The sequence below is a fragment of the Salminus brasiliensis genome, chromosome 8 (assembly GCF_030463535.1).
Source record: "Salminus brasiliensis chromosome 8, fSalBra1.hap2, whole genome shotgun sequence".
Taxonomy (NCBI): Eukaryota; Metazoa; Chordata; class Actinopteri; order Characiformes; family Bryconidae; genus Salminus; species Salminus brasiliensis.
The window spans coordinates 37,031,221-37,046,798 of NC_132885.1; the positions used below are offsets into that span (position 1 = coordinate 37,031,221).

General features: G+C 40.0%; 1 protein-coding gene across 1 annotated transcript in view; it reads left to right on the forward strand.

Annotated features, from left to right (window-relative positions):
* Positions 1 to 14,570, forward strand: part of ahr2 (aryl hydrocarbon receptor 2) — a 31,890-nt gene extending 17,320 nt beyond the window's left edge. The window contains exons 3-11 of the mRNA XM_072686508.1: positions 641 to 741; positions 2,688 to 2,777; positions 5,384 to 5,504; positions 5,905 to 6,044; positions 6,646 to 6,848; positions 7,124 to 7,233; positions 8,348 to 8,489; positions 8,595 to 10,365; positions 12,212 to 14,570. Coding sequence (XP_072542609.1) covers positions 641 to 741; positions 2,688 to 2,777; positions 5,384 to 5,504; positions 5,905 to 6,044; positions 6,646 to 6,848; positions 7,124 to 7,233; positions 8,348 to 8,489; positions 8,595 to 10,365; positions 12,212 to 12,316 — 2,783 coding nt within the window. The 3' untranslated portion in view covers positions 12,317 to 14,570. The remainder of the gene's footprint in view (positions 1 to 640; positions 742 to 2,687; positions 2,778 to 5,383; positions 5,505 to 5,904; positions 6,045 to 6,645; positions 6,849 to 7,123; positions 7,234 to 8,347; positions 8,490 to 8,594; positions 10,366 to 12,211) is intronic.
* The last annotated feature ends 1,008 nt before the right edge of the window (positions 14,571 to 15,578 follow it).

The following is a 15,578-nucleotide window of genomic DNA, read 5'->3' on the forward strand; positions in this document are numbered from 1 at the left end:
TCTTTAGGAGCTTCAGGAATTAACTTATTAATCAAATCTTTTACATTTGAAAATGTTGACAACAGATCACAAGTTTGAGACCTGGTGATGCCACAGCCAACCATACCTGGAAGTCTAAAAGAGAACCACCCTTCCCCCCTTCACTCAGTGCATTACTAGTCAGCGACCAATGACGTTTTATTGTGTCGGGTCTAAAGGTTGTGTTTGGCTAGCTTCACATGTCTCAGAGAAAGCACATACTAGCCTTCACTGTATGATGGGGTAGTCCTAACTAGTTGATGGAATTAGGCCGAGGTAAATTGGGGTGAAAGTTTCCACTTCTGCTGTTAAATAGTTGCCATATGTCCATCTCCACCTACCCACTGCAAGCTTCCAGCTGATATTATTCCGATGTCATTCTACATCCCTAATTCCACCTTGAGCTCAAGAATACTTTGCTTTCCAAACATTCTCCAGGCAGTTGTTCTCAAACTGATCCAAACAACCCCTAGATGGCCCAGAATTGTGCTCCAACTCAACTCGTAACACATAAGGGTCGAGAGGTCCATTTGGACCGCTGGCTTAAGGAAATCAGCTGAGCTTCCATGTTTTCCTGCTGATTAGGAGCTTATTTCTGTTCTTTATCTCTCTTTTTTTACAGCTGCCATGAAGAAAAACAATTTAGAGTTCCCCACAGAAAATGGCCTAGGAAGCGAGGAACTAGACGCCATCAACTTCTCTGAGAGCGACCTCCTCCTTCAGGTGAATGACCAGCTTTTTTACTAAAAATGAGGCCTAGTCACATTATTTACAAGCATGCCTCTCAGCAATTAGATGGAACAGATGCAGGGAAACATATATGCAGTAAAAAGGAACAAGAATTTAAAGTGACTGGCCTAATTCAGCAGAGGTCCAGGTTGTCTCTGCTATTAGTCTCCTAATTAGTGAAATGGAGATCACCTAAGAGCAGTGAATAGACCTTGTATGAGCTCTTGTATTTCCAATTGGAGAATTCTTAACTTTAAGTGAAAGACAAAATAATTTCAAGTCATTTTAGAGCATTTCTATTGGTCCCTTCATCATGACACTTCGAAACTATGTAAAGACCAAAAGTGCTAAGCAATGGATTAGTTCACAGACTGACTGTCAGTGAGTTTCACAGTCTCACAGACAGCCATAATTCTCTGTTGCAACTCCAGGGGATGTTCAGTGACTTGGAATTCTTTTGTATCCATCCTGACTTCATGGTGTATTTGTAGCCATTAATACTGATTAACCAGTGGCTGGACCTTCCAGACAGATGGCTTTATACTTCAGCCACTTCAGATACACTCAGGTTATCTCCATTTCTTCATTTCACAATTTGTTAGACCACTAGCACCAATTGCTGGGATATATATATATATATATATATATATAAGCAATGGATTAGTTTACAGACACTGACTAACAAGGAGTTTCACAGTCTCACAGACAGCCGTAAATCTGTGTTGCATAACCGTCGCTAGACAGAGTTTATGTAGGTGCATTAGGGTTAGCCAGGTCATTACTTAAAAACAAGGAAGTTATGACAACGGAGACAGTTTGTTCTGGCCCCATTTGTAAAAACGTGGTCACACTCAGCAACAGCAAACAAAGCAAGGTAATCTTTCCTACTCCGCTTGGCTCTACTGTACCATCTACTGTACTCAAACCAGTGTGTCAAATGCCCATCATTAAAGACTATTACACGCTGGCAGGGTTGTACTATTAAGCCTGAACAGATATGGAAATTCTGGGCTGACTTTGATAGCCAATACATAAACATACAGTATACAAAATGTAGAAATTGAGACTATGTACAGCTGCTTAAGCATTACAGAGGAGTACAACCTTTATTTCAGTAAAATGAAGTTGTTGTAATTGTAGTAAAAGTAAGCCCTTCTGGCCTTCAGTAAGAACATCATCCAATACCAGACTACATTATTATTTAAATCTGTGCCGATGGACTTTTGCACACTGACATAGAATACTGAAAAGGGTTTCATCTAAATGGTGAATTAGATAAGTACTAAGTTTTTAGTTGGTTAACCCCTCGTAACCTGTACCTTTGGCTGAACATTAGTTGTAAACTCCTGCAGTTTTGTTCAGTGTTGTTCTTTGCCGAAACCTGAAAAACATCCACACAGCATCAGAGCGTGACTGTACGTGCATCAGTGTGCGTGCAAGCAGATACGGGAAGTTATTGGTTGTGATTATTGGCCCTAATTCCAATACCAGACCAATGTGATATGTCACGCACCCCTGTAGTAAACCTGTTCTGATCTGCCACTGTTGGGAAGTCTGACATGCTTAGTTTTTTTGTCTCTGAAGAAATGGGGGGCGGGGGATCTTCACTTGTACAATGTAGCAGGTAGCTTATGTGCCTTATTCTGTCAAGGTCAAAACACATAGCAAATGCTGTGCAAAAGCTGGAAATTTGTTGTCAATATCAAAACTGGATTGCCACACATTCAGCAAGTACATTTTTTTATAAAAAAGATTTATTAATAAGGAAAGTACATTTTCCATTGAGTCATTTTTGCTGAGCCCCACCAGGCCCAATCATTCCAAAAGCATCAGCCTTTACCTTACAAAATATTGTGGTACCGGATATAATTTTTGAAAGTTCTATAATATTTTGCTGTAAGTGAAGTGCCACTGTATAACTGCTTGGTTTATCTTGGTAGGCTCTGAATGGGTTTGTAATGGTGGTAACTGCAGAGGGATACGTCTTCTACGCATCACCCACCATTCAGGACTACCTTGGCTTCCATCAGGTGAGTAGCACTGAAATGGTTCGAGTTGCTGACCATGTTTCATAAGAGTTAATTAAAGGTTTATTTTGACAGCCCACCTACATATGTTCCCCACACTCATTGGCCATTATATGAGAAACATCTGCCATATAGATACACTTCATAGTAACAAGCCTGTAGCCTACCTGTTCCTGCATGATTTATCACCCCCCTTCTCCACCCCATCTCATTCTCAGCACCTTTTAAAAATTCTAGGCTGTTGCGGTAATGACAAAATTGTTGGGTGCGGTAATACATTGTTTAGATATGAACTTAATGCTTCTTTTAAGGTCATTATTAAAACACTGTGATTTCTGTTTCAAATAAATGATCATTAAATGGCCAGGATATAAGTCTTTTTTTTTTTTTTTAGACGTATAACGTCTAACAAATAACGATAACATACAAAACAATTATGGGTTTTCGATGGCTGGATGGCCACCTGCTGCATTAACGGTAAAGGTGCACGTATTTGTCATTGTACACTGTACAGCAAAATGTGTCCTCCGCATTTAACCCATCTGTGGTAGTGAACACACACACACACTAGTGAACTAGGGGCAGTGAGTACACACACTCACCCAGAGCGGTGGGCAGCCAAATCCAGCGCCCAGGGAGCAGAGGGGGTAAAGGGCCTTGCTCAAGGGCCCAACAGTGGCAGCTTGCCGAGCCCAGGAATCGAACCCACAACCCTGTTATCAATAGCCCGGCACTGCCCAGTGAGTGAGGAACCTTCCAAGTATGAGTGAGGAACCTTCCTAGCTCCTATCATTCCTCCACAGAGTGACCTCATTCCTGTTGCTCATTTTATTATACTCCTAGACCAAACTCCAAAAAAAATAAAACAGAAACTAAAACAATGAGGGAATCAGATAGAAACCCAATGTGTCAGGTGTACACGCTGATTTTGATTTATGACTTCTAGAGTTTCCAAAAAATTCCCTGTAACTTAAGATCTTCTAAAGGACCTAAAAAAACCCTCCTTTTCATAATTAGTGAAAAATGTTGTTTGCCCTTGATGCGCACCTTCCAAATTAGGTGGTCAGGTTATGTTTGCCTATCGGAATGAAGTTCTTTCTGCGTGCTATAATCCCTCATATTTTCCAACATCAAAAGATCTTCTTTTTGCCAGTATTTGCTTGCAGTGTTACTCAGGCTCTTGGCAAGGATCTCTGCCTTCCAAGGAACAGTGAAAGCCTCAAACAGTTCAAACACTCCTCAAACTCCTGCAAACACTGCATGTTTCTTTAAGGTGACTTTAAACAGCATGTTGCAATGACTGCTATTAAGAGTGCCAGTGAAACTTCCTGCAGTGTGATATCTCCATCTGTTTCTGGACTTGAAAGACCAGTTCCCTTAAAGACATAGTATCTGAATTTTGAAAGCATTGTTTTCAGCCTGTTGCACATAAGCTACAGTTCCTTGTAGATGTTCTAAGCCAATAAGACTTTTGATGCTATTGGTTACCGTGTGGCAACAGACAAAGTGAAAGCAAAAATGTTAAATCGATTACAGCTGGCATTATCAATTAATCAAATCATTCTGACTTCTCTACTGGTCACATTTTACGAGCTACAAAAACCAAATTTGGCAAATTTGTAGAGCTAACTTGCGTAGTTTTATGATTTATGCTTTATGAACTGATAAATCGAACAGTTTCCGCACAACTTTTCCCCCGTAGGAATGAATGGTGGAATGTGCAGAAAGGTCATACTGATTATGTCACTCTCCCACACACCAGCTGAGAGAACGTGCACATTCTCACATTTTGGCCAAAAGTTTGTGGACACAGTTCTGTTAGCCAGACACAATGTATGAGCCTTTGGGCAAAACTTTGTGGACACAGGTCTACTAGACAGTTGAATTGCTAAGCTTTTGGAACCTTGCATTTTACCACACAACTGTACAATAGCAACACCCTAGCAACCAACACCTATACCATAGCAGCACCATAGCAACCAACAGCTAAACCATAGCAACACAGTAGCAACCTCCATGGTTCCATGGTGCCAATAGGTTTACTTATTTGCTGTGTGCTTCAGAGAGTGTTATTCTATTGGCAGTACTTCTCTACAGGTACTAAACAAGATGTCATCAATGGGTGCAACTTTAAGCTGCTGAATGCATTCATTAGAAGGGGTGTCCACAAACATTTGGACATTTAGTGTGTGTCAGTCAGAGGAAGAAGAATACAGGTTAGGTTCCAGACCTCTTATCTGCTTTACTTCTGGTTAGGACTGATTAGATAAACTAGGTATTGGATAGTGCCTCGAAATACTAGCCTTCTGCCAGGAGTGCTTTGGTAATGCTAAAGCTGAAACCAACCCTTGCATGCATAGAAACTTAAACTTGTTGAAATGTAATTTTTTTTCTAGGTGTGCAAACCCGTTGCACATTACTGTGATTTTCAAATCAAGTAATCAACTTTAATGTAACTTTTAAGTAATTTTTAAATCCCTAAAGATTCACACTTTTCAGCAGATTACTGCCTGTTGCATAATGGACATTTTGGATGTGATATAGAACCTGTGCTCTAAAGGTCAATTGTATGTCTGATGATTGTCTGATCTTCTCCTCTTCCTTTGCAGTCTGACATGGTCCACCAGAGTGTCTTTGAGTTCATCCATATTGATGACAGAGCCATGTTCCGCAGGCAGCTTCATTTTGCTCTCAACCCAAAATTGCTGGACGGGGACAAGGAGAGCAATGGTGAGAGCACTTTCACAATTTAACAGCACACTTAAAATAAAGCACTAATGTTTTCAGCTACTACGTATCGGATAGTTACTGTTTTCAGGGTAGTTATCAAGTAGTTACCATGATTTTAAAGTAGTTTTAAACAGTTACTGTTTTTAGGATTGGTTTTATGTAGTTTCTCTTTTAGGGTAGTTATTGTGCACTTACTGTCGAATATTGGTTAGTAAACATTCTCAGGATAGTTTTTAGGGTAGTTAGTGACCATATCCAGGGCAGTTATCAGATAGTGACCATTCATTTTAGGCAGTTACCATTTTCAGGGAAGGTTTTAGGTGGTTACTGTTGTGAGGGTAGTTATCAGGTAGTTACCATTTTTAAAGTTAACATTTTTATGTGTTACTTTACCCACAAGGTATGGAGAGCAGCAGTGACATCACAAGAAATATTGTGACCTATGACCCACAGCACATCCCACCAGAAAACTCCTCCTTTCTCGAAAGAAGTTTTGTGTGTCGCTTTCGATGCCTTCTGGACAACTCATCAGGATTTCTGGTACCTTTTTTGGAGTGGATCTTTCCTAGTTAATGTGGATAAATAGTCTATATTGTAGTGGGTACTGTAGAGTATGGCAAGACATACAGTATGTTATAGTTGTTCATGATGTATTTTGTCAGATTAGAATACAGTGTGTTTAGTCCATGTGTTTATAATTTATAGTGTGAATCAGAAGGCCCCCTGCAGGCCCCCTAGTGGTCATTCTCCCAGTGCAATAGCAGACGGGTTGGATATATTTGCCTGGAGTTAGGGCATACATGTTCACATGGCCTATACTAAAATACTGTAGATCAGTATGTAAAAGAGGTGTAAGGCTTATACATTGTGTACACTAGGGTGGGGGACTGAGGGTCGGAGTTCAGCACAGTTTGCTGATTTCCCTGCTCTAACACACTGCCTCAACCTGGCATATATATATATATAAAGGTCATAATAATTACATATGTGGAAATTGCCACAACGCCAGTGAGGCATCAGTCTCAAGGTCTACGCTCATGAATAGTAGTGGCATAAAATGTGTAGCAACGAAACATCTAATTTTATTAATATATTTTGCTGTAAAACACTGTATAGTCAAGGATTTCAATGTCTTTTCCAGAAACTGAACTTCCAGGGAAGGCTAAAGTTCCTTCTTGGGCAGAATCAGAAGGCAGAGGATGGTTCACTAGTCCAGCCACAGCTTGCCCTTTTTGCTGTTGCCACTCCTGTCCAGCCACCAGCTATTCTGGAGATCCGCACAAAGACACTAATATTTCAGACCAAACATAAGCTGGACTTTACTCCTTTGGGCATTGACTCCAGGTAACTTTTAGAATTAAGCCCAGTTCTACATGCTACACTACAAGTCCCAAATGTTTTTAACAGGGAGACTTTTCTCTGAACGCTTTACACTAGATGTTAGAATATTCCTGTGAGGATTTGGTTGCATTCAGCCACAAGAGCCCTGATAAAAGGGGTGTTTGGATATATTTGGACATGTAGTGTATTATATTTATTTTATCACCTACTTTTGCTATTTTGTCTCACCAGTATTTACATATCTACCCGAAATACTGAGCAGTTGCATTTCATTTCAGGGGTAAAGTTGTCCTGGGTTACTCAGAGATGGAGCTGTGCATGAGAGGATCTGGGTACCAGTTCATTCACGCCGCCGATATGATGCACTGTGCAGACAATCATGTCAGAAGTATGTAAATATCCAGATATCAAATCAAATGTTGTATCGTCTGTTGTAGCTCTTGGCTTATTAAGAAATGTGTCTGCTAATACTGCTTAAAGATGCACCGATTGCAGTTTTCTTGGCTGTCGAATATCCAATTTTTTAACATGTCACTGGCCAATTCTGATTTTCAAAATACAGAATCATTTTGTTTAACCTTTTATTCATACTATAAAATTAAGTATATGTTATGTTAAGTATATGTTTTTGAACATTTATAGCTATTGTAGATTAAGCACAGACATTTGAAGTTTGGAAAAAAACATTTTACATATATTTTGTAATAAAAACATTACTGTGTAAGCATAAATAGCAGCGTTAAACGGCTTCCAGTCATGTTGCAAACAATGGCTGGGGCTACTGCCTGTTCCTAAATACACCAATAATTTAACCAAACACACTTCCTTAGAGTTTCCACTCCATCAAGTTTAAAAATGTTCAAAAATGTTTCACCCGAAAAGCTCAGACAATCAATAAAACGAGAGCCCAACTGAACTGGAGTGAACACTGGGCTGAACGGTAGGACAGAGTTACTTGCTAATGCTGCTAATGTTTACACGGCCGTGGTGGAAGAATTAAGAATTAATTAAACTTGACAGATTTTACTGTTCATTGATCTTGTTGCTGAGCTCCGTGCAGCGGTATAGACAATTCGCTGCCGCAGACATACAGGGTCACGCAAATGTTTTGAACTTTGGCGCGATGCTTCAGCCTTTCGTCCATGCTGGAGGGACTTTCAGACATGCCCTTCTGTTGGCTGTGCTGAGGCCCAATGAGTTGTTAAAGAAATGCTGAAGACCTGCGAGTGCAAGTGAGTGTAAGAAAGATCTATAGGGAGTGTTTGGCTGTGTTTGTGAAGCTGGTGCTCTTGTGTGGTGCGCATGTGTAAATGTGACCAGCACAGACACCTGTTATGTCCGATCATGATGAATACCGGAAGATTCTCGGTCTGGGGATCATTGCTTGGTGCATTTCTAACACTGTTTATTGTCCATATTAATGTTTAAACAGTGTTACTATACCGAATTGCACTACAGTGTTTGGTATTTTTGTTCATTTGATGTTTTCTTTCACCTCTTAGTGATAAAAACAGGCGAAAGTGGAATGACAGTTTTCCGACTATTAACAAAGAATGGAGGATGGATATGGGTCCAGGCGAACGCAAGGCTTGTGTACAAGGGTGGCCATCCTGACTTTATCATCGCCCGCCAGCGAGCCCTGGTGTAAGTAACAATATTTTTTTTAAATTGATCTTAACGTACATTAATTATGCCTAAAAAGAAGGAAATGGGAGTTTAATAGTTTAATTTCCAATCATTTCTTTTCAGCAATGCTGAAGGAGAGGAGCACTTGCGGCAGAGGAGACTACAGCTTCCCTTTAGCCTCACCACTGGAGAAGCGGTCCTCTATGATTCTTCTCCTGCTCTAGATGTAATGAATTCTGAAAGTACAAAGAAGGAGCCTTCAGTTCAGAATGGGAATGACGAGAAGACTTTGGAACCAAGCTCAATTCTTGCTTCCATGCAAAGACAAGACGTGTCCATCTATCAGCAGCCCACCGAGCCGGAGTTTGCAGTAGATGATGCCTTCGTGGATAGCTGGGCTCTTTTTAATGTGCCCAGTCATGCCTCGCAAAATGACACCATGAAGGAAGAGGAGGACGCTGTTGTGTCCATGATCGATGCTTTGGAACAGTTGGCTCAAGGCGGAGACCTTTGCACAGCCCTTCAACAAATGGAGGTGGACAGCACAGAGCTAAAGCAGTGGGAAAATGCTCTTTTGAGGATGGCTAAAGAAGGCAGCGGCAGTGAGAAGGCCCTTAACTTTGATGAAATTCTTACCAGTAACATCTTCACCCATGTGGAGGATGCCCTCTACAAGGAGGTCAATAAGGGACCTATTTCACAACCAAATCCCTCAACCGCAGCCAAAACCAATTCATTTGGAGTGCAATCTGTGCATCCTGGGCAGTATCCTGCAACTGCAGTACAGTCAGAATGTGGATTCACCACAGTTCACAGCTTTGAGAGCAGACTGGACTTTGTGGGAATGACTGGTCAAGACATGATCGCAATGGTTGGTGCACCTGAGAACTCACAGAGACTTTCCCATTCAAGTTCAAATACGACCATGGGATGCGTTCCAGGGCATCAGACAGGTACATCCCCACTGAAAAGTATAAATAATTTACATTCACATTCAGGCCAGAATGGCCTAGAATTGTTCACTCAGACCCAGAAGCACTTGGCTCAGAAAAATACACCAAGCACATTTAGCATTATTCCTTCCAATGGTTGGGAACCTCAGCAAAATGTCCAGAATGGCAAAGTGCAGATGTCTGCAGTGTCCTCTTGCCAGTTCAGGCCCTACCATGTAAATCAGACAGAAAACAGACAAATTCATAATTTGCTAAATGGTTTTTACCAGCTAAGCCACCCAACCGCCAACCACCAGAACAGCATGGTTTTGGGTACGGGGAATCATAATCCTTCCTTGTCCCCTTGCAAGAATAATGCTTCCTCTGAGAGTCCCTCTATCCCAAATCTCCAAAGCATCCCCTGGCAGAGCCATATGCAACCTTCACAACAGTGGCAGCAGGCCCTGCCAGAGCAGCCCTGTCCCGGCCTTGTCAAAAACAGACTTGTACACGGGGGTTATCAGAATTCGGAGGCACCTGGATTTCCTCTGGTGAATCTGTTGTCAGAAACTTCTTCGAGAGCCAGTAATGGATGCAAAAACACAATGAATGATGCAAACCATGCACCAATGGATAGACTGGCACCTAACCACTGTCCACCACTCAGCAGTTGCATGTATGAGAGCCACTCTCCACCAAGTACAAAAGCCAATTGGCTACATCCACAGGCTCAGGCTGTGACCATCTCGTCATTTTGCAAGGAGACAATACCCAACAACCAGAGCCCACCACAGGCATCCTGTTATTTCCAGTGGATGCACAATGAGCCAGTGGTGGGCACATCCTCAATTCCACAAGTGGATGTTTGCATCAGTCCTCCTTCTTGTGACATGGTACCGGGTAAGACTTCCCCCAGCCAGAGTGTCTTCAAGCAATACAATGGCTGCAATGGACAGACACAGGTAAGGAGACATGCAAGCAGTTTACTATAATAGAAAAGAATCCCAGAATTTCAGTCTACCAGCACATACTTGACTCACCCACCTGTTCACTTCACCAGACTTTATTACTTTGACCCCTTAACAGTTAAACAGTGTTCCCTCCTTATAGGCAGAGCAGGAAAGTAGGCGCCGCCGCATTACCATTACTGTACTGAGAGACTGGAAGGTATTTAGGAAAAAACAGGCTCCAGAATTTTTTGTCATCCAAAATACATGGCTTGTCGACCACCTCATGAGTCCACACCCAAATTTCCTTGCGAACCCCAGGCTGAGAACCACTAACAGTGTGTCGACCTGTATTATGTAAAAGAAGCGTTCTGTGGCCAGATCATTTTAGTCATGTCCTATTACGGAACAAATGTGGATTTACTTTTTTCCATGCTGTCTTTGATTGTCTCACGGTGAGTCAACATTTAGACAATGAAGCCTGTTAATGTCATGCTCCTGTTGGAGTAACCTTTTGGTGATTTTACTGATAGATGTCTACTAGAGATACTTTTTATTAGGGATGTCCCGGTGCAATTCAGTATATATTTTATATTTAGTGGATTGGGTATCAGCCAATCTTTGTTTTAACCACTGTGTTTGGTGCTCCATCTAGTGGGCAGCAGTGTGGATGTTCTCAAAAGGTAAATAAAAGAGTGAAGAGTCTGCAGTGTGGAGCTATTTTACAGTGGAACATGAAAACAGACCATAATATCTGAACCCTTATAACCCTATCACAGAAATGCTCTGTTTTACCAGTGGGAGAACCGCTTGCCTGTATTATTTAGACAAAAACAAAGATCGGATCGGTATCGGCTGATACTCAGCAGTAAGAGACTCAGTTTGGAACGTGGGGTAAAGTATCTGGATTGAAACATCCAGATGAATAACGATGAATCGAACTGATTTGCTGTCAAATCAAGATCAACCACCAGATGATCCGGAAGTTAAAAAGTAAAGATGAAGCTAAATTATGGGACATGTAGTGGTTTGAGTATCAATGTACTACCAAACTGACGAATTGGTGTGAACCTAGTATATTGTTTACTCAGTACATTACATTGAAAACTGACAGCAGCAGTAGTGGTTCTATAAATGGAGCTGGAAATGGTTTCCGGTTCCACCCCCAGGGAACAAACATTCCTAACCTACAGCAGCAAGTGACTGAAAATGATTTGTTTGGTTTGGATTGGATGTAAAAGTAAATATTACAACTGTCTATAAATTACTGCATGTACAGGTAAATTAACCCCTTAACGCAGCAAGACTTATTACACATTAAGGTGTATTACTCAGTAACTACAGAAACATCTGAACAAAAAGATGGGGCTATTCTTTGGTGAAAGATTTTCGTTATAACACTTTCAGCCCGTATGCGGGCCATAGTCTGACATACCAAACGTACAATTAATGCAATTATATTAGGAACCTGTGAAAACAGAATAGATTATAACTGTAATAGGAAACAAAGCCACACAGTGTCATTGATGTGAAGCACCACAAGCTATTTGAGCATTAATAGCATCTCCTTGTGGAGAATCTAGAAGCCCTCTAAACATGCCTGAATGATTGAGTATGAGTGAGTGAGTTAGGCAGGAAGGTGGTCAGTTAATGACATAGGTCGGTCCATGAGGAGCTTCACACCCTAAAACATCTGCTTATTATGTACCATGGGGACCTGCCAAATTTTAGTAGACGCTATATTGATGGGTGTGTTGTTGAGATTAATTATTTAATTAAAATTAATTAAATGAAAACGGCATACCATCCATTTCTTTGCAGTGATTTTTGAGATATTAAATTCCATTCTTCTCTCTCATAGGTTGAAAGCCATCCTGTTGAATACAGCTCCCCGTTTTCCATTCCTCCACTCGTAAATGGAATACACGTTCCTGAGAGCAGCAAGGCCAACTGTTGCAAGCTCTGAGATTCCTCATCACTCGTCTGACCAACGTCAGCGGACATCAGGGTTTCGACTAAGAATGAATATTCAATAAACACTCGATGGGACATTCTGTCTAAAGAGCTGTATTAGTGTTGTATAGTAAATTGTGGAAAAAAAGGGCAATGATGTTATTTAGTACAAGGTTTAAAGCGGGCATTGTTTATGGAAATAGTGTGTTTAGCACAGCCCCTGCTACAAGTAAGTTTGGCCCAAATTGGTGCCATGATTATAAAATGAGTGTTAGTAAAAGAAAAACACTTAATGTAAGTGACTATGTATTGAAGTGACTTTAGATGACTGAGTAGGGAAGAGAGAGGCACTACCTAACACGCTTATTTTGCTAAATAACTGTAAAAGTATTTGAGCAAAATCAGTCATTTTTATACAAACATCCTTACCATAACAGTGAGGTTAACTGTAAGAGTTGCTAAACGTCTGATAAAATGATGCAAACACAGTTAAGCAGTTAAGTATTGGTATATAAGTATAAAATAATCTAATATTATAAGCAACAAGAGGGTGTGTCAAACATGGCCAGTTTATTTGAGAGGAGCTAATAACAGGATCAGTTATTTACCTTCTTGTAACAGCGTTAAAACTAACCCCACCATGTGGAGGCTGTACTTTAGCAAAGCTAGAGCACAATGTAAAATCTTTACTCGTTCTTTACACGCCAGGGTTCAATTAGTCACCAATCGACCATTATTGTAATATACACACCAATCAGCCATAACATTAAACCCACCTACCTAATATGTGTCAGCCCCCCTTGTGCTGCCAAATCTGACCTGTCAAGCCATAAAACTCCACAAGCAGGATCTGCTGCTAATGTCTTGGTGATAACAGATAACCATAAGGAATACCAATATGTTAGAGGTAGATCCTATAAGTTGTAAGGTGGGCTCTCAATGGATCAAGTCAACGAGCCTTGTGTGCCCGTTACCCTGTCGTCAGTTCACTAGTCGTCCTTCCATGGAGCACTTTTGCTAGGTACTGACCACTGCATACCGGGAATGCCGCACAATACCTGCCTGATATTTTCAAGAAGCTCTGACCCAGCTCTGTTGTTTGCTATCACAATTTGGCTGAAGTCAAAGTATATCAGATCAGATCCTTACGCTTTTCCATTTTACCTGCATCCAACACATCACCTTTGAGAACGACTATTCGCTTGCTGCCAAATATGTAGAGCATACCTCTAGACTGGTGCCATTGTAAGCAGATAATCAATGTTCTTCACTTCACCTGTCAGTGGTTTTGACCTTATGGCTCATTGGTTTAGGTATAAATTCCATGCCAATAAAACAACACTTGCCGTACACCTATACATGGATTTATTAAGGCTTTATTAAGAAATGTATTTATTAACATATTAAGAAATTACATCAAAATTGACAACCGCAGCCGTTATGACAACTGATTTGCATAGAAATAAGCTCTTAAAAATGTTTATGTAGGCTTATGTCAGTTGTCACGAAAGGCTTATGTAGTTGCCATGTAGCTTTGAAAAATGCTCCCCTTCAGTAGTGTGTTACAGTTCATTTTAAGCAGCAGAATGTGCAGATGGTGTTTCTATGGGAAAACAAGAAGTAGACCAGAACTTGTTGAACTACATGATGGGTTAACATTATATTTTACCCCCCATTAGGTGTATTATCGAAAGCAGTGGGTCAGTAACGGTTGTTATCATGACCTGACACTTCATCCAGCTAGCCTAGCTTGTGTATACCGGTTCTGATTAAAAGCTATTCCATCATATTTCCACTAAACACCTTTTTGCAGTGATCCTACCACAGTGTATCTGTGTAATACTGGTTGTTTATTGGTTGGCTGTCATTTCAGAGTGGCCCATGCAGCTGAAAGCCTTCCACTGAGACTGTGGCAAGCTTTAACAATGTATCGCACAAATATCTACCCTTTATATTTTTCTACAATAAGTTATATAATTCATATATATGAAATTACTTGGAAATACATTATAATTGCTTCTTCATTTTAAGAGCATACCCAGTGTAAGTCTATGAAACACAACAGTACTTTCAAACGATTTGTATTGAACATGTTTTATACAGCATAATCGATTCACTTTACCGTTCTGTTTTTTTTAAATTGTTATTATTATTATTATTTCTCATGTATTGTGATGTAATTTCCTCTTGCAAAATGTTTATACTGACATATGAAATGGGTTTCCAAGAATAACTTGGGAAATAAAATGCTTATATATAAACATATTCCAAGCCTAGTGCCTCAGCCTCAGTCTTTGTTTTTTCCACACTTCCTTAGAGGTAACAATGTAAGGATATTCCACACATGTCCAAGTCCTGAAACTCCAGAATGAACTTTTATGGGATTTCTTGACTATAAATTCTAAGTGGACAGTTTAAGGACTGAAATCAGGGTATTCTGCATTAACTTTAGCTGTCCAGGTGGTTTCTTTTGTCTTCTTTATTCAGTTCTGTTAACTGTGCAGTTATAGATTCATGAGAGACCCCATGGTGTTATTGGGCCACTAACAATCCCTGCATTTGATATTTTTGAATGAATGGTTTACTTTATAAAATGTATAATAACTTTAAAAAAAAAAAAAAAATCGTAACAGGGTGGTACTTTTAATGTGAATAGAATGAAAAAAAAAATTAGGTAATGGAGGTTCCTGTTGAATGAGGGGCTGTGTTCAGGTAACAGGACTGACCGAATCTTCTGGTGTGCATCTAAGATGAACTTTACATTTATGCACAAATAGAGCACATTTTGAAGTAGTTTACTAATTATTATATGCAATAATTATATTGTTTGGCAAAAATTATGTTCTTTAGGTGGTAAACATCTACTTTATACTGCAGTGTATTTATAGCTGAAAATAATGGTTATTCTGCATGTCAATAGCTGTCTATGGCAAGTATGCTGCCCTTCTAAAACAAATGGTCTCAGTTTAGCTAGCTCTCTAATTTCCTTAGAACAACTGAGCCTCAGAGGTCAATATAAATATGCATTGGAGCACAGTAGTAAGACCCAATGTCAATCAAACAATCAGTTATAACAGAGTATTGATAAATAATAGAACTTTTTTATTTGATTGTTTTTTTTACTGAAGGTTAAGAAACGCCACCTAGTGGCACAGCAGAGCAATTTCCTATTTTTTTCAGTAAGGGCTGTGTATTATTGTTGGTCATGTCGTTGTTTTATTTACTTATTTTTAATTAATTAATTAAAGCAATTATTTATTATTTATTTGATTCAT